A 20,834-nucleotide genomic window follows, 5' to 3' on the forward strand; every position below is an offset into this window, starting at 1 on the left:
TAAAAATTTACAAACATAAGAAGACAACGTTAGGCAATCGAGACGCTTATTAACAGTAATCGACCTGTGACGTACATGGCAGTCAAAAGGATAAATATTATTGTTTTGGTATTCCGATTGAGCGTTTCTCGTGTTAAACAACATACCTATGTACTGTGTCGCCGACGTGTACAATTCTGTGAGCGCTGAGGACGACGAACTTGCCGTGTGCCAAGAAAACGTCGGGCGGCTGGCCCATGTCAATGGTCCGTAGGAATGCTTCCACGGCCGTGGAGAGGTGTGCGCCGTACGTGGCCACTTGTGCCGCGTAGAATGCGGCTAGCTGGCGGTCGTCATGCGGTAGCCTTGTGGCCGCAGCTACGGCACTCACCTGCATTGCGAATAATTAACTTAATGTCTCTGTTAATAAGGTATATTATTACAATACAAACACATACACACAAATACAATACATTACAATATACACATAAAAATCAATTGATACATTTTTTACTCATGGTAGGACCTGTTGTGAGTCCGCACGGGTAGGTACCACCACCCCACCTATTTCTGCCGTGAATATTTTATCCGACTATCAAACATACCTACCATAAAAACTTATCAAACAAAACTCTTCTTCGATATTCGCCCGTTGCGGCGATCGTGAAAAATAAACTGAGCGATGAGGCTTAGGTATAACGATGGAAAGACATTCTGGTTTGAATCGCCGTATCAAAAAACAATACAACGCGTTGGAATTTATATAGCAACTTCACTTCAAAGAAACCACACAATTTTGCCAGAGATTGATAATAACTCGCAGCCAAGAACTCATTCGTGCACCATAGACCAATATAAAGAATGGGACCTTGTTACAATAAGTTATTAAGAGAATAACAATAAGCTTCAAATATACCTCTCCAGCGTGATCGGCGTCTCTAACGAGCGCATCGAAGGAGGCCTGGAGTTTGTCCGGCAGTGCTGCTCGTATCTCAGCGTGCTTGCGGCCGACCGCTGTCCGGGACTCCAGCCTCACGTAATCGTACTCCTCAGTCCATTCATGTTCCGGTACTGCCGGGGAACGCCTGTAATAGTACAATAATAGTTTAGATTTTTTTTATTGCTTATATGGGTGGACGAGCTCACAGCCCACCTGGTGTTCAAGTGGTCACTAAATGCCGTCACCCACCTTGAGATACGAGTTCTAAGGTCTCAGTATAGTTATAACGCCTGCCCCGCCCTTCAAACCGAAACGTATTACTGCTTCACGGCAGAAATAAACAGGGTGGTGGTACCTACTCGTGCGGACTCACAAGAGGTCCTACCACCAGTAATTACGGAAATTATAATTTTGCGGGTTTGATTTTTTATTACACGATGTTGAAGTCACCGTGGAAGTCAATCGTGAACATTTGTTAAGTACGTATTTCATTAGGAAAATTGGTACCTGCCTGCTGGATTCGAACACCAATGCATCGCTACATACGAATGCACCGGATGTCTTATCCTTTAGGCCGTGACGACTGCTATGTTTAACTATAAGCGGCGGCAAATTGTAATTATAAAAAAGATGTGTGGTGTCGTGGGACAATGGATAGGAACGAAGTTCTTTAATATAAAAATATTAATTTTAAGTTCTATTCGAGGTATAAAGAAAATGAAACTGGAGGTTTTTTTTTTTTTTATATGATTGAAAGTTTACTGGTGGCCCGAAGGCCTTTCCAGTTTCACCAGGACAGGTGGGGAAACTGGAGGTTTCGCAACAACCCACGGTCATTCGGTAACGTGCGAACTTATTGTGGTACACTTCATTCACGGTTGTTTGCATAAGAGTTAGTGTATTGCGCAAACGAACGCTCTGAGATCGTGGTCAATGAATGATAAAAAAATATGTTATTTTTTGTACGTTATTACAAAGTTAAGTCGTACACTGTGAGCGTTACTAATAAAAATCTTACGTTACGGACGTTTTTTCCCGGTTAGGGTACCCCCCCGCATCGTCCCAATATTTCCGTACCTGAACAATAACGACGCGTTCCCGTTGATGAAGGAAGCGGCTCGCCTCACGTCCTCGGTGAGGGAGCGCGCGCACGCGACGAGCTGGTCGAGCGCGTCGAGCGTCCCGTCGGTGGGCTCGCGGTCGCGCTCCAGCCGCTCGGCCGCCCAGTCGCCCGCGTCCAGCGCGCTCGTCGCCTCGTGAGTGATGCGCTCGGCGTCTTTCAACGCCTTCACCAGCGGCCGGAGTTTGACCGCTATGCCTAGGAGCGTAAGGATTATATTAGAATACGTAACATTGAAATGTTGGAGCGACGGGAATGGATTAAATTAGAAATGATTATTTAAGGGTTACAGTAGATTGAAGGCAATAGGGACTAGAGGTAGAATAGGGACTTTTTTTTATTGCTTATGTGGGCGGACGAGCTCACAGCCTACCCGGTGTGAAGTGGTCACTGAAGCCCACAGACATCTACAATGTAAATGCCGCCATCCACCTACAGATATGAGTGCTAAGGTCTCAGTATAGTTACAACGGCTGCCCCACTCTTCAAACCGAAACGGATTACTGCTGCTTCACGGCAAAAATAGGCGGGGTGGTGGTACCTATCCGTGCGGACTCAGGTCCTACCACCAGTAATTACGCAAATTATAATTTTGCGGGTTTGATCTTTATTACATGATGTTATTCTTTCACCGTGGAAGTCAATCGTGAACATTTGTTAAGTACGTATTTCATTAGAAAATATTAGTATCCGCCTGTAGGATTCGAACACCGGTGCATCGGTAGATACGAATACACCGGACGTCTTATCGTTTAGACCACGATGACGTCCTACCACCAGTAATGAAAAACGTAATGAAGAGATAATACGAATCAAATTACCTTTATCGTGGGCATCGTGTGCATTGGCTAATGTGGCGTCAGCGAAGACTGCGAGGTCGTGCAGCGCGGCGCGGAGGCGTGCGGCCGCCACGCGCACGTCCAGCACGCGCGGCCGCAGCGCTCCGCGCCGCCGCCAGCCCGGCGCCACGTACGACAGTAGCCGCGACACCGCCGCGGATGCCTCGTCCTGTCCACACAACAATATAGAGTCAATCTTCGTTTTGACGGACGCCTGGTGTAGTGGTAAGTGACATGGTCACTAGACAAGGGGGTCGCGGGTTCGAATCCCGCCAAGGGAAGATATTTGTATGAAAAATATAAAATGTATTTTCTAGAGTTATGGATGTATATCAAATATATGTATGTGTATAATAAAAATCTTATATTTATTTCCGTTATCTGGTACTTGTAACACAAGTTCTTTACGAACTTACCACAGGACCAGTTAACGTAGCGTGATTGTTAGTAAAGATAAATATTTAATATTTAATTTAATTAATCGCAAAAAAAAACTATTTTTTTTAAAGGGATTTTAGACCTGGTAACTAAGACCTTTAGGTACATGTCTTATTTTAATTTATATTCTTATTTTTATGAAAAATGATAATATAGAGTGAAATGAAATGAAGATGATTAATTTGAGACATCAATCAACTGGGACGAAATTAAATGAAATAAGATGAGATGATATGGGATGAAATATAATCTCAGTAAAATGGTGGTCATTTACTGAGATTTTTTCAGTGGACTTTTTGAAGGATCCCGAGAAGTTACGTCCAGCGGTTTTGTTTCATTTTCCCACATATGTGCACTTTCACAGATATTAAACAGTTAATAAACCACCTTTATTACACATTTAAACCTGAAGAAACACTAAACAGACAAAATAAAACAAATCACACAACTTCACTCGCGTTCCCGCCAAAAAAACCAAAAAAACTAAAACTACTAGTGATTTTAAATACAGATTATAAAGTACCTAAGTCTTATAATGGCGGCTTATGTTATTGTCGTATTGTGTTGTTCGATTTTAAAAGTGGTGCAATCAGAACCAATATTAGCTGGCCTAAATGGTAAAATTCAGTATGAACGTTTGTGATGATGATGATGAAATAGTAAATAACATTAAATATTGTAATAATTGTTGCAACGTTAAGGCTGCAAGAGGTGGAATCGGAATCGAAGCTTAATCCAATTAAAACTTTGACCTCATGGTCAAATGCCAGCTTATATAGGTATGGTCAATATATGCTTACTATATAAACAAAATGTTTATGGTAGTAAGCATTTATTACTAGGCGAATCGTGAGCCGCTCTGCCCATCTAGGCTAATAATATTATTATATTTTAACATAAGAATTGAGTTTGCACAAATTTGTAATTCAAAAGGATAAATGACTCACAAATATGGTATATGAATAATAAACAAAACCACAAATCATCATCTAAAAGAATAATTTGAGTTATAACCTCATAAATCGTCAAAATAATACTAAAATAGAAAATTTTTGCACCTGCAATCGTTCTAATGCTTCCAATGCGGCGTCACAAGGCAAAGGAAGAGCACGTGTCCGAGGAACATCGTAAGTGCTCGAAGCGGAGCTTCCAGAGTTGGCAGAGTTCGCGGACGCACTCGATGTGGCCGAAGCTAAGGATCCGGTCCCACTGCAAGCGGAGTCCGCACTGGCGGGGCGCGGGGCGCGAGGCGCGTCGTACCAGTCGCCGAGAGGTCGCGGGCAATCGTACGTCGCGATGCGTTGCACGGGCATCGGCGCTCGGGGCACGTCATAGTGTGAACATTCCTCTATCTGAAATTTGAATTTGTGTCTAATCGATTTGTACAGACGGTTGTGTAGCGGTTAGCCATCATACAACACAAAACATTTGACAGATAAATCTCGCTTAGGATAGTTTCAAGATAAGTTTGCATATATACAAGTTCCGAACAACATTTGGACCGTCCGTCTACCGAGGAATATCATCCGCCCGGTGGAAGATCTTCCCTTTTTCGTGTACCTTCAAATTGTATTGTTTATGGTCCACCTGGATCCCATAGGAGAGCGTTTAGAAACAAAAACCAAAATGAGTTTCACGATACGAACGTGATGTACCTATCTAAGAGATAGGAATCAACTATAAAGGTTTAAAGTGAATGCAAAAGGGTGACAAACAAAAAATCGCGTTTTGTCTGGAAATACTAAGTACCTAACTAGGTACTAATTAGCGCGGATGAAGTGACAGCACTCAGATCGGGTTCATGGGTCTACTTTAAGTAACGAAGGTGCGAGTGTAAGCGCTCTACGGATCAATGAAAGAAATACATTTGTTTAATATATTATAAGATTGGACTTGTAAACAATACTTTATTTACCAAATTATTAAATACCTAAAAACTTACTTTGGTAAACGCGGGAGATTGTTGTGTGGGAAGTGGCTGGTGGGCCACGGGTGCAGGCGGCCTCGTTCGCCGCCTCTGCGTCGCTCCACTGGAGTCGAACACGCCCGCCACTATCCGCAGCCGATTGCCCGGACATATTCCCTGAAAAATACACGTCACAAATTACGACCTTACACTACAGCTATCAACAAAACAATAATTACTCATTCGTGCCTACGTGAGATTTAATTGTTTCGTGCTTTAGGTTATGAATCATAACGATAGTACGGTTTCTCGACAAACAATAGCGGACGGTCATGAAATCTATGCAATAATGACCACGAAAATCTATATTGAATAATTTTCGAATATTTGAAATAAAAATACCTGTCTTCCTCTAAGCGAGCACAGCCACCAGCCCTCGCTGCCACCGGTGTTCTGCTCCAGCACGGTGAGCAGGTCGCCTCTTCGAAAAGCTAGCTCGTCCGGAGACTCCGCAATGTTATCATACAAAGCACGCGCCATACACTGCAATATAACAATTAAATTCTTTCAGAAACAAAGGAAGGGTCTTAGAGTTCCTTAATTAGATATTAATGCTTTTTTTTTATTTTCTTGTTACTATGCTATACTACTTTAAACAAATTTGTGATTTGTTAATCCGCGATAACGACTCAATAACTCAAGAAGATAATCTGATATGATAATCTGATCCAATATGATAATGATCAATCAAGAAACGAATCGAAAACTGATTCGGAGGCGACATGGCGACAATTCGAAACTTAGCACTCAAGCAGAAAAGTCAATATATTTGGGATTTATATAAAATTCTTTCGAGAGTAAAACTCTTGACTTTTGTGCTTTACTTTAGACTTAGGCTTTAGAATATAGTCTCCTAATAATCAGTTTTGCTCACGTTCATCAAATCAATTTCGTTACAGGACAAAAGCGTTATAAACTTCAATGTGTCAGTCGTATTTCATCCCCATTAGTATTAGACAATGTCGAGCGATGTTGCCGACATGCAGCTGCGACAAAACCGCGTCCTACGTCCCACCGGCGCATAATGACTGTTTCTATATCCCGTCGTTTGACAGTCGATTCTAATCGATCAATATTATTGACAACAATGGAACAGTAGTTACATAATTTCATCCGTATTTAGGAACACATTTTTAAAATTTGATAAGTACCTAAAACAAGTAATTTTTTTTTTGCTTAGATGAGTGGACGAGCGCACAGCCAACCTGATGTTAAGTGGTTACTGGAGCCCATAGACATCTACAACGTAAATGCGCCACCCACCTTGAGATATAAGTTCTAAGGTCTCAAGTCTATATAGTTACAACGGCTGCCCCACCCTTCAAACCGAAACTCATTACTACTTCACGGCAGAAATAGGCAGGGTGGTGGTACCTACCCGTGCGGACTCACAAGAGGTCCTACCACCAGTAATTTTGTGGTTGTCGAGTAGTTTTAGTGAAACGCGTTGTTGATAAAATCATCATTATTTATTGGCAACGCCAAAAATGGTAATGAAAGAGATTTTTTTTCTAAAATACATACACTACTGTGACTGTTGTTTGAAAGTCTAGGTAACATTGGCATAGGCGTGTGAAATCATTACAAAATCATTACATATTTTAAAATAACACTATCTTCCATTATCATAATTAACGTTGGCAGAAATTTATATCTACTTATTTATAATTCGCGGGTATTAATCGATATTGAAAATAGATATACGGTTACGCGGAATGACTGCAGTCTATTTTCTGAGACAGTATTGTTAATTCTACTATATACATTTATTTACGATGTTTCTGACAGGCTGTGTCCAAAAAAAATATACGTAAATATAAATACATACTAGTTGCGATCTTCTTGACGTTTTCAAAATATTAAATTAAATAGGTACATGTCGATTTTATTAATTTCCATAGAAAATACATTGAATAACATGTTAACACACATAGGATCATTTTAGAATGCGTTACTCGCTTGTGAATAAAGGAATCATTATTTTTAATGCCAAAATTATAAACTAGAAATACATTAATGATACTTCACTTTGTATCAACTGAAGATAAATTGAGGAGTTGATAAAAAGTTGAGATAATTAATCAAAAAAAAAGAGAACAGTTATGCCTAGACTGGGACAAATTTGACCAAGAATTCAGATGTCCCGAAGTCCGAATGCAATAAAAGTAACGTATTTTAAAAGTTGATTTAGATTATATATACTATTTATTTAAAAAAATAATCGCAATATACTTTCCGGTCTGAATGAATTAAAAATCAAATCTCGGTTTGGTGCAGCGTGCCTTCAGTGAAATCTTACGAGCTTTTTTTTCAGAAAGCTTCAAAATAAGCGAACAATTTCCTATAGCACTATTGTTGGACGAATAATCTTTCTAATTTTTTATTGAATATTGGAACGATCACCTAGATGGTAGTGCGACTAGATTTTAGAGTAATTTGTGAAGTTATGATATTCCAAATTCCAACTAAAAGCGGCTCGATATCGAACAAAATGGAACAGATTTATTGCCGCCAGCATTTTTTTTTACGTACGTATTTCTATTCTTTTTGGAGTTTACTCCTTTAGAATCGATTTACATATATAGGCCCGGGGTATGAAAATTATGGGGACCAAAATCGTACTAGCATGTCACACGAAATGCGTTATGCGCATTTCGTGTGACATGCTAGTACATGCGCCGGCAGTCCGCCACAAAGCCTCGTACTGATCGCGCGTTTCTCTCATTATTGTATTTTCATATATTTGTTAGTCGTTTGTTTTGTGTCTCGTTAATTTGTTAATAATCTGTAGTGTATCGTGTTGTCGTAATATAGAACTATTTCTCGTATTGTTTCGTTTAATTTTTTATATCCAGTAAACTCCAGTCGTGCGTCGGAGCGGACACACACACTTTTTTTTTTTCCTACCTTTGCTGATAGCCTTGAAAGGCTATTTCAGCTTAGCCCTAACGTTTGTAGGTGAGCTCGCGGGGCTCAACCGGAGAGTTGCTAACACTGACCCTAGCAAGAGCAGTGCTTCGCAGAATCTACCACCGGATCGGAAACGCGACCCACTGAGAAGATCCGGCGAGAAACTCAGTGGGCTGTGTCTATGGGTTAGTTCGCTCGTCGAGCCCTTCGTCGTAAGCGACGGGTTCGATGAGGACGGTGACCGGAACGTACGTATGTAGTACGTATTTCGTTAGCAAAATTGGTACCCGCCTGAGATTCGAGCACCGGTGCATCGCTCAACACGAATGCACCGGACGTCTTATCCTTTAGGCCGCGACGACTTAAAGCACAGCATGTAACATTCCAGCAGACAAGATAAGAAAGAAAAAACGCATAAAATAATCTAATAATCAAATCAACTTACAATGTTTACCCATTTTATGGAGCATGTCTTAACGCTAATTTTTAGGTTAAATTTACAGTTACACATTGTGAGCACTGGTTTTTCCAACCTTCTGTAAACTATATTTGTTTTTAGAACTTATTATTAAATTTCACAAAATACTTTACAAAGTCTGTATATCAATCAAGCACTAGTAATGAGACACAAGTGATCGCCACAAAGTTACAAAGTGAACTGATTGAAACAATATTAACACTAAATATAATAAATATATTTATTTATATAAACAACGAGTGTAACCGTTATTGGAACCAGTTGAGTCACAGTGACGTCATTAAGATCGACGCACTTATTAAATTTATGTCCGTTTCGAGATATTGAGACACTGAGACAGGAGCCTATTATTACCAGCCAGCTTGTGACCTTTGGCCAATTATTATTGTGCAAGATATATATAGATAAATAATAAAATTTACCGTCATTATTGCCATGGGCCAAAAGTCTTAGTGTACAAATTAAGTTTTCATTATGTTCAAACCTATACAGTTTATTAGCGTGACCACTGATTTTATGGTAATTGTGAAACAACACGTGTTTGTACTACCTATTTCAGCCCCGAAGCAATCAGTCCTGGCTTGAAATGTAAGACATTACATATGATTGAGACTTCAAGCTCCGATCCCAAGGTTAGAGGGTGATGCTTGAGGTTCAATGTTCAGGTAGCAACTTAACATCGAGGGCTAAGACCATTTTAGTTTACCTTTCTACCTAATATTCTAATCAAAACACTCACTACATTTTGTCAATGATAACAAAAAATTGCAATAAAAATAAATGCTCATACGAAATAAGAATATCATTTTATAATATTATATGACTTGTACTTTATTTTAAATTAAAGATAATTAAAAACAATGAAAATTAATTGTACGCAGATTAAAACCGCATGAGTTGGTGTGATTCATAGATTCACCATTCACAGAAACTGACATAATAGTTGTTAAATTATTATTGTATAGCACTCGATCTATCCACGTGTGAGGTCATTTTCTAAGGTTAATTCACGTCACTATATCGGGGACCATTGTATCATTTGTATCCTTTTATTGGCGCCTTGTGGTCAGCCATTCAGACCCAGTTTTAATAAATGTGTGTGTCTACCTAACGCTCATGCATTTCTTATCTTTTGTGGTGCTTTCAGTATCCATGTAACATTGTGAAGAAATATCCACAAGTAGCAATGCCGAGATTTTTTAAGTTTTGTTGTATGCCGTCATCAAAATTGGTCTCATGTAAACTTTGCTTATTTTATTCCCACGTTAATAGTCTTAACGACACATTTAATCTTACTTACACTTAATCTGTTAATGATCGATAAAACCAATTCACTAAGAGACCTAAATAAAAAAAAAAAAACCATTATTACTATATTGTGTTTTTATCAGCTTTCTTGCCAATTTTAGCCACAGCTGTTTATATAAATGTTTCATTAAACATGGAATTATTATACGAATTAATTTTAAAGTAAACTTCTGAATTTATGATAGATACCATAGTTTCCTGCTCCCACTTGATAGTGCATAAGTACCTCAACTTGTATTATTACGCTTGTTGTTTTGATTAACGGGGTCCGTCGGCTTATAATGTGAATGTTGCTGGCTTTTTTCCCTCCCTATGCTGATAGTCTTGAGAGGCTATTTCAGCTTTACCCTAGCGCGTAGGTGAGCTCCTAGGGCTCACACCGGAGGTTTTGCTAATACTGGCCCTAGCAAGAGCTGTGCTTCGTAGAATCTACCACCGGATCGGAAACGCGATCCACTGAGAAGATCCAGCGAGAAACTCAGTGGGCTGTGTCTATTTAATTTACCCGCCGAGCCCTATTTCGCAAGCGAAGAGTTCAGCGAGGACGGTGATCAGGGTGTCGCTCGCTACTCATATTTAGACAAGTCGAAGTATGAATATAGTAATAGTAATAAAGTATCAAGACTCGTCCACCCTTTAAACGGGAACACATGACTGCTCCGCGGAAACACGCAAAATGTTAAGGCTTAGGCTCACAATACGGCCTACCATGACTATGAAATGTGATTAGATTCCAATATTTTAGAATAACACAGACATTTTTAATCATATATTACGTTGTACTTACTATTCTTCTGATGACTACGTAGTATTTGTTATATATAACAGCTATTTTAAATAACTATTCTGATTTACCAACTTAACTACACATACTTGTAAACTTAAGTGATGGTAGGACCTCTTGTGAGTCCGCGCGGGTAGGTACCACCACCCTGCTTATTTCTGCCGTGAAGCAGTAATGCGTTTCGGTTTAAAGCCGCTGTAACTATACTTGAGACCTTAGAACTTGTATCTCAAGGTGTATTTACGTCATAGATGCCTAAGGGCTCCAGTAACCACTTAACACCAGGCTGTGAGCTCGTCCACCCATCTAAGCAATATAAAAAAAAAAGATAAACGGCTATGATTTCCTCTTGTATTTTGTTTCTACAAATTCGCAATGCTACGTTTGTTTTCAAGAAGTAAAAGGAAAAACAAACATTACTTAGTATTTCTGGGACAGTGAACCTTCGCTAAACCACAACCTACTCTCCGTCCTCGTCTTTGAATCTGTCATCAAAATAGAAATGTCGTAAAGTGCTACGGTTTTGTGGTTATTTTACAAATAAACAAGACGAAATATTAACAAGAGAATTCACAAACAACTTTAGTAAATAATAAATAATGTTTGAAACCACAATAAAATTATTGTTTAATAAATTTATATAGTTTGGCGATTTGGTTACATGCAATCGGCAGGCTCCTAAGCCTGATGCCAAAAATGGTTGACTGGATAACTTCATTCGTTCGTTACCTTGCAATTCGATTCAGTTTTCTGTACTTCTATTGCAGCCACGTGCCACTAATATTGACAAATCAATCGTATGGTAAATTTTCGCGGTCGAGTAAGCTCTGCCATGTGATAGTGTTGAAAATCAATGAGAGCCAACGGGGGACTGAATGGCGGGGCGACCTAGGAAGGTCGCATGTAGTACGACAGAGGTCAAAGCGCATGCGCCAAGGACATACGAGGAACTTCACAAAAGTGGAGCATATTTTTGTACATTTCTAGACGTCGCTTCAAGCTATTGCTAGACCGTCTTTTCCAACTAGGATTCAACGACAGAAATTCAATAGCAATAGTGTTCAAACTACAATTTCAAATTATAAGTTATGATTATTACCTATACCTAAGCTAATTTTTACTTGCGACTTCGCTCGCTTTAATGGTAATTTGGTCAACCAATTTAAGCACAGAACAAGTATTATTGTAGGACGCTGCTAAACAATATACCTATAATTATGTTGTATGTGCTTCTATTTGGCGTTAACATAAACATACTATGTATGAAAGCTGTTGAGAAAATGTTGAGAACATGCATGACTTTTCCAAAAAAGCCTATACTAGTTCTAATAAAAAATTTTTATTTGTATTTCTTCCAAGATACTACAGGTAGCATGATGCAATTTTTTCGATCCGAGGTTTTGTGTAAGTCGGACCTAAGCGTAAAACCTATTTTTTTCTATCCCACAGGAATAGTTTTTTTTTTTTATCTAGATGAAAGGTACCCTATGTCCTTTCTGTACCCGTGAAATGATAAAATGCCAACCAGTCATAATTATCGGTGAGTAGATAAGACGTGTAAGTATAAACAAACACTCACTTTCGCATTTACGCATTTAGTACCTACCTATTAAGTTTTATAAAATTAGTTTAAATAGAACCTGAAGATCATATCAATGATGCGAACTAAAGTGACAGGGCGCCGATAAAAGTCAAAGGCAATAAGATTCATTTATGGAAAAAAAGACAACTCGAAAATATAACCAAACATGACGAGAATCATGCCTGTCATTCAGAACAGCTTTAAAACAAATGAACCAGGAAACGTTGCGGACTGAAAATAGTCACATAATGTCGATGCAGTTGCTAGCGTGCGACATTATGGCAGGGACGAGGCGCCATTCGTCTAGACGCCTGTTATTTTATTATAATTAAACAATTTTTTCCTTCATCGATTGCCACACGGTAATGGTTAGTTACCGCGAAAGATGAATGGGCGATATTACTGATCTGAAACGTCGTCCTTTGAAGTCAAACGATGTAATTGGCTTCTTCGAAAAATTATAAAAGTTTTAATTGGAATTTGGCGTTCTTCAAGTTTGCTTGTTATTTTAAATTGCATGATTTATCTTTGTAAGTGAACCAAAAAGATGCAAATTTATACGATGCGTTACGATGCTCGATGGATACATGTTGTTGTTGATTTATATATCTGTTGTACAGGTGTGTGTTACATAATACGTATGTGTATTATGTATTTTTAGAAAACATATCAAGGTTTTTTATTTTTATTTGTACCTTTACCTATATGGTTGAGTGGATAAGTCCTTTAAATTTACATGATTTCAATGCAATTTATGTCTGTGCGGATATTGGTACTCTATATAGTGCTACTCTGTTTATTTCTGCCACGAACTGTTGTTTTCCAGTTAGAATTGACAGCCGATGTACCAATTGAATTGAAACATCGATCTTATCCCTCAAGACAGGCTGCTGCTTACCTTATCCGCCTTGTAGTGTCTTAATTATTGAATTATACATCAATTTATGTTTAAGTAAATGAACTAGTACATTTGTAATCAATTAACAGTTTATTGGTAGAGTTTAAAAAATCTAATGCGTTGTTGTTAGTGTATAGTCTTGTTTATTTTTTGAAAAAGAATTAATGGCTTTATTAGCCAATTAGGGCTGATAAAACAACGTCTACCAAGTATATCGATCTAAGAAAATGTCTAATAAAAAAATCATATAATTTTTATCGATAAAAACACACGTAGTCATTATCATTTACACACAGCTGTACTTTAAATAATGCTCGCCTGTCGAGATAAGTCAGTCTGAGACATGTTTAGATAGTGTACCAATGGACTAAGTACTATTCAAACAATTGATTTGTATTAGTGTTCACTATTATGATGACATTTGATTGTTTTAAAATTTAGTGTGAGATTTTATTCTGTAGTGTATTTCACTATAAGAAAGTGCTTTAATATTCCTCGTTTAAGAGGATTGAATTCGTTATTACATATTTTTTCTGTTGGTTGTACAATTATAAAACTACATAATTCCGAAACGGTTTTAATGTCTTAATGCTTTTTTAATGCCTAACATTTAGCTTTTCACTGAAATTGCATTTTTTTTTAATAAACAATTAAATAAACCAGCTCTGAAACAGTTCCCAAATCTAGAATCTCTAGAAATTTTGAAAACCACGACTATAAAAAAGCACAATCAAAACATCTAACTAAGCAATGACTGCTGACTCGTAATGTATTTTATATTTGTTGCCGAGTGTAGGTTTTGAATATGCAGGTTTGTAACAAAAGGATGATCCACACCTACGCGACCCAAGCATTTGCCCACGCACCTTACCTAACAACCGACATTTGACCACTTTCCCATCCTAATGATTGCCTATTCAGTCTCCTAACATTCGTACATCGGTATTAATATGATAATTCGTTATTTTATGAATACCATAAAAATGAAGATTATCTATCTCTTAGTAATTCGAGAATTAAAACACTTAACACTCCTATTTAAAGTACCACGCTGTGAACATAAATTGAATATGTAAATTATAGAGATGGCCAATAGTATTTATAGCAGGCTTTAAAAAGTATCTGTAAAGGAACAATGAGAATAGGCGGACCTGAGGGGACGAAATGAAAGGGCCTCCCCGGGAGGAGGACATACTGGAGGGTCGAGTGATGTAATTTTCCTCTGCATTTTATAAAACGCAAATCGAGCAATATATGATTTTAATGTTTCTCCTACAACTTGAGCATTGTTTTCACTTTTACAATTCTCGTTTCATTCAGTTCGAAAACTACATTAGTTAGGTATTAGTTTAAATTTCGGTTTCCCAATTAATTTATGTGTCTGCCGTGCGGTGATGGTGAACGCCCGTTTTTTGACACTTGTAGCTCGCGTCGTCTAGTGGCTGGTTGGCAGACGTCCAACTCACTATTAACACGTACAATAACTGCACCGAACGCCTACGCGGTGTATGGTGCATATCATGTTTTTGCACAATTTTAATTTACTCGTGAAAGGACATAATATATACAAATACAGTACAAATGAGACTGGGCTGCGATATGCATTTTACACCAGATGACACGAGAGACCGTTCACCTATTTACGCAAAAAAAGTATCCAATATTTTCTAAGATATGAATTGACACGTCACAAGGTCGGATCAGTCTGAGGCTGTCCATTTGAATACATATATAGTTTCTCGAACTCGTGCTCATACAGAGTCGTGGATAGCAAGGTAGGTAGGTAACACAAAGACATATTTTGTAATGAAGATTTCAAAGTAAAAATTTTTGAAAGTGCTTAATCTAGCAATAGCAGTTTACTGGAAACATTTATAGCCGATTATTTCTATCGATTACACATTAACTTTCAATTAAATACACTGTACTCAGACCGAAGCTCTGCAACTCTTAACAAATAGCATTATTACATAATTTAAAGTGTAAATGATAAAACACGTATCATCCGATTCTTTTACATCGTAGCATGAAACTGTTTATTACGTTTGTGGGATTCGCGAAATTTCACCCGGATTGTAGCTATTTTTCTTTCGTGCCAACAGCAAGGAGGTTATTACTAATTTGTGTGCAAGAAATCAGGTGCAACAGTTGCTGTACCGCTTTAGATATTTTTTTCTGTACTTTAAACGTTCAGGCATTTTATTAGGACTTGTTAAACTCTATTGGTTCAGGATTAGAGAACACAGCGTCGAGTGGATTAACCAAATGAATGCAAACGTTCACAGCCCTACGCTAAAGTCGAGACGGAACTGCGACTCTCGAGAGAGCTTTAAACAATTTTGGCTCATTCACAGCAGCTCTTAAACAGTCCAGAGCACTGTGTCTGATTAAACACAGCCTGTGTCGCCAAATGTTTATCAATTTTTGTTATTAAATATTTATTTATACATAATAACAAGTTCCGTACTAATTTACAATATATTTTATGTTTATTCCACGATAACATTTTACGATTTTACGAAAGGTCAGGCTGGTTTATTGCACGAATCATAAGTTATTTTTTATTGATTTATATAGACAGAAATACCCACTATTCCTTACTTCATATATTTGGACCGTAGTGAATACCAATTAATGGAATCTGTGTTGGAATCCGATAAACGAAACAAAAAATACCTATCATCCACGCCATCACACGGCATAAGATATTTTATTATATAACATAAACGAATAGAATCGTGCCTCGTAATGCATCAGCATAAAGTAAAAACGCTGTTTGGACTGAATCCGAGACAGCTCATCCCCCCGACAACATCCCTCGATGGGATAAAAGTATTTGCCACCCTCCGCAAGCTTTCCGGGATACACACATCTTTGCTGTTACACGAAGCTCTCACTTCATCGTGCTCGCTCCCTAATAACTTCAAAAATGCCATCAGATAAAAAAAAATGTATTTATATCTCAATTTAATTTGCACTTTCGTCGAATAAAATACTTTTTTTAATTTAACAGCTGTAGTTTGCCAACGTGTTAAGCATCATAGTAGTGTAGCCAAACTATAATATTTTGAAATAGCATTAAAAGGCGGAGACTCATACAGACCACTTGAAGTTGTCACCGAAGCTAATGGACATTACCAAACCCCTAGCATAGCTGAGCTTCGACCTACTTCTTAAGACTGTTTTCTTTACCTTAAAAGAAAAAAACCTAGCTGTAATTATTATCCTACAATAAAAAACATCCAACCACAGACTGAGACGATATGTGAAAGATAAGCTAGCATTTACGTATACAAGTTTCGAACAACAACATTCGGATTGTCAATCTACTCGTCAAAGCTACCAAAGGGTTTAAAATCTCCTTTTTCATTTCTTTCCACAGAACAGGATGGCACGTGTCATCCAACTATCTCAAGAAACTAGTAGTATGTAGTACGAATGAACTTTGTCCCGCTGTTACGATGGTACGATAATACAAGTTTAGCTCAAGCCAAGCATAAAAGCAGACGTAATACTGGATCTTAGGACTTCATAGATCAATCAAGGAGATAAATATATACAGCAGTTATTCTATATGGAACCTATAATCTTAAATGGTAAGACGCGTTGGCATTTTGATAGATCGCCTGTCTTCTTGTCGCTCCTATATGGCTATCATTATCGTACATATCATAGACAATTGTTTAGCTGAACATAATATTATTGTTTCTACATTGATACTCAGTGTTTTATTGCTGTTGATGGAGAAATGGTTCCACTGCCGACCTTAATCGGAGAGCAAAGCTCGCAAATTTTTCGGTTCCACTACATACTGACTTCAAATCGAAAAGCGTTGCTCGGAAAATGATTTAGAATGCTGGTATTTATGTCTGCGCTCTCACAATACCAACAAATGTCTGTTGGCGATCACAGTGTACTGTCAGAATACTGAGGAATATCGTTGTCCCTTTTCTGCTGAATCTCTTATTGTTAGTCGTCTTTTGTAATGTCCACCAGAAAAGATTAAATGTCACTTATTCTAGGATGACAGGGCGCAGCCAAATAGATCTCAGACATCGCGGTAAGTATATTGCATGAAAATATTCGTGTTAAATTATTGCGTAGTGAAAAGTATGTCTATTAGTAAAATTGCATAAGCTTTGAAAAAAACACAAACTATTTAGTTTGAGAGATGTTAGACACGGTAGTCAATCAAAACCGATTTTGAATGATGACCTAACGACCTGTCGAAATCGTGGAAATAAACAGTTGCATGATTCACTTGTTTTAATTAAAGCAATCTGTTTGCTTATACAACCTAATGACTGTTGCGTGAACCGTCACGATACTTTGTGGTTGATTTATCCGTTTCAATTTGAAATATATCGTCGAAATTAATAATACTTCCTTAAAATGCATCATGATTATACTGATAATTTAATGAATGTGTTGTAAAATATATTATAATTGAAAACGCAAAATAAAATTTTCATTTTATCTCTTTTTTTTTATTGCCCTTCTAGGCAGACGAGCACACGGCCCACCTGATGGTGAGTGGTTACTGTCGCCCATGGACCTCAGCAATGCCAGGGGCAGAGCCAGGCCGCTGCCTACCGCAAATACTCTGCAACTAGTTAAATTATTAAGTTGTCAAATGACCTTTAAAATCTAGTGGTGGAGGGAAATTTAAATCAATATTTATTATTATTATATTAGTAATAATGAATGTGTTGTAAAATATAATTGAAAACGCAAAATAACATTTTCAAATTATCATTTTATCATTCTGCAACTAGTGAAATGATTAAGTTGTCAAATGACCTTTAAAATCAGGTGGTGGAGGTAAATTTAAATGAACCAAAAAACGAAAGCATTGGATATTAATTTCTTGAAGTCACCATTATAATAGTGTTAATCGGCCGGTTACCGAAGCCTATAGACATTAACGACGTAAATGCCGCTACCCACCTTGAGTCATGAGCTCTCAGTCTCAGTAAAACTGACATTAAAACGGTTGCCCCATCCTTTAAACCGAAACGCATTACTGTTTTACACGAGAAATAGGCAGGGTAGGGGCTCACAAGACGCCCATCAAGTATATATTCACGGAAGAATAGACACTTAAACTTTGACCGCAAGTCCCGAGATAACGTTCGTGTCGTGACGTGTACGAGCTTTAAGCGTAACTTGATACCAAATCTAAGTCACTAAAATTTAAACAAAATAATTTCAGAATACAAAAGTCATGCTACTAAATTACGCACTGTGTCCAAACGGCGAGGGGATCTGTCAACAAACAAATCATGAATGGAAATATAGTTAAGATTATATTTTGTGGTATTTTTGCTTAGGTGGGTAAACGTAGCTCACAGCCCAACTGTGTGCTTAGTGCGAGTTTTTAACGTTCTGGATAGCGTAAAAGTTGATGGATGGTTGGATGGCGTGGAGCGCGACCTCAAAAATATCGGTGTCAAGAACTCGAAGGAGAAAGCCCTGAACAGAGCAGTCTGGAGAGACATACTGGACCAGGCTAAGGCCCACCCTGGGCTGTAAGGCCTAAGATGATGATGATAGCGTAAAAGTTAACTCGTAAGCAATTTGAACAGCGCCCCTAGCGGTAAACGTAGGCAAACGTTCCAACACAACTGTTACGCTATCGAGACCGTTAAAAAACTCGCACTAAGCACAATGATGTGTTAAGTGGTTACTGGAGTTCATAGACATCAATCACGTTAATGCCGCTACACATGATTTCTGTCATTAATTCAAGTATCAGGTCAGAGCACAAAGTACTCATTCGTCTGTGACACCGACAGCAGCGCTAATGTACCACATCGCAAGTTTCACTGCGCGTCACGATTGACTATACATTAAATAATCGGAAAAAATTAGTCGTATAAATACTTATAAAGTAAGTTATTTTCCTGCGATCGATTCTCGCGGAGGGGACACAACACTTTGCGTCTGACGTGACGCCGACAGCCACTCCAATCTGCGATAGGCGCGCTCCAGTGGACCACAAGACAAATATCAATTGCAGGCTCGCTTCGGGCATATTAAAGAGTCTTCACAGCCTAATATAGCTTTTATATATACCAATATAATACCATTCTTGCCAATAAATTATACTCTTTTTACGCAACATACAAACTTTTTAATTTAAACTTATTTTTGTTAATTGTTTCCGCAGAAAGAAATTAATGTTGTAGAATTAAAAATGTACTGTAAATGTAATTAAAAATGTAACGACTTACGACTTAAATTCAAAAGGTAAATAACATTTCAATCTTACTTAAGTTTTAATCGCGCACAACATTTTGTAATTTTTCGATGCGGTATTTGTCGATTCACCTTATTTTCTGACTAACGAAACCCATTGTTTTCAAAAAAATATATGTATATAATACACACATAACATTATCAATAAATTAAAAATAATGACGCTTCTACGAGTATTATCCTCAACGAAATTAGGAGGTACTTCACTAAATTAATGCGGAAGACGTATCGATTTCATACGTCATAGATATTTTATCACTTACTCGTTACTATGAAAACGCATATAACATTTTGATAATACATCGGAATGGCTATTGTGTAACATGTTATGCATGAATAACGTATGTTGAATATTAAAACCTACTATTGTTAACGACCGGCGACTTATTACTTTACTATCGATTACATTACTTCGTTTGTTGAAAGTACCACCACAAAACTCTGTCCGGGAGTCAGAATGGAACGAAATAACGCATTAAGTTTACATTAATCGTCAGATTCCCTTGTCATATTCGTTGAGGGTCGCATATGGTTCACTCAAAGCCGTCGGCGGGGTAATCTCTTGAAGCTCATGCTGGACACGTGCGTCCACAATGATGACAGATTTTCCTGATTCACTCCATAAAAATGCCAGTCATGCTCGACAAGGGTAAGTTACGACGCACGTTATTATTTCGATTTTTCTTGTGAATGTGTATCAAATGTTTATATTGGTTTACTTATTATTGTTCCGTTTGACAGTAGTCTAATATTTAATGAAGAAAATATTAAAATTATTGATAAATTTTTTTAGCAATATAGACCCATCCAATACGAACACTATAAAAACAATTTAATGGAAGATGATTTTAATTAAACCTTTACAATTTGTGACTCAAACCAAGAGCGTTTACCTACTGGTTAAACTATAAACATCAAGTTACTTAACTGTGCTTACACAGCCCTGTTAGATGCTGCGCTAAACAGACGCCAGATACCGCCGAGATTAAATGCTTTTCACAAATCTCCATACATTTTTAAATAAGCGTTTGTTAATTATTATTATGAAACAAAATAATGTATATAGGTAATTTACTGAATGACGATAGCTTATTACAGAATAGAATGAAGAAAGTTGAAATAGTCTCTATAGCAATCTATGGATAAAGTATGTTTTAATTCGATTAAAAATAGCAGTGCGATATAGTTCAAGGAAATGTTACTTTTTTATACACTTTTTATATTTTTATATATTTTAATTATATATAAGTAAATAAGAAATCCTAATTTTGTTGCATAATTCGTAAACATCGTAATATTATTTTATTCGTATTTAAATAATCCAAACCTTTTTT

The 20,834-nt window shown here is 37.5% G+C and overlaps 1 protein-coding gene across 5 annotated transcripts in view; it reads right to left on the reverse strand.

Annotated features, from left to right (window-relative positions):
• Positions 1-20,834, reverse strand: part of p130CAS (Serine_rich_CAS and FAT-like_CAS_C domain-containing protein p130CAS) — a 66,638-nt gene that overhangs the window by 2,200 nt on the left and 43,604 nt on the right. For 2 of the 5 annotated variants that reach the window (XM_028185198.2, XM_089731468.1), the window contains exons 2-8: positions 5,625-5,765; positions 5,259-5,399; positions 4,375-4,668; positions 2,861-3,047; positions 1,997-2,237; positions 896-1,064; positions 147-370 (exon numbers count right to left, since the gene is read on the reverse strand). In XM_028185198.2, the coding sequence (XP_028040999.2) occupies positions 147-370; positions 896-1,064; positions 1,997-2,237; positions 2,861-3,047; positions 4,375-4,668; positions 5,259-5,399; positions 5,625-5,765 (1,397 nt within the window). Of the gene's footprint in view, positions 1-146; positions 371-895; positions 1,065-1,996; positions 2,238-2,860; positions 3,048-4,374; positions 4,669-5,258; positions 5,400-5,624; positions 5,766-8,637; positions 8,856-11,491; positions 11,774-18,485; positions 18,508-20,834 lie in introns of those variants that run through there. The other 3 variants (XM_089731467.1, XM_028185200.2, XM_028185197.2) reach the window with 3 other exon arrangements.

The sequence above is a fragment of the Bombyx mandarina genome, chromosome 11, assembly GCF_030267445.1.
Source record: "Bombyx mandarina strain Sakado chromosome 11, ASM3026744v2".
Taxonomy (NCBI): domain Eukaryota; kingdom Metazoa; phylum Arthropoda; class Insecta; order Lepidoptera; family Bombycidae; genus Bombyx; species Bombyx mandarina.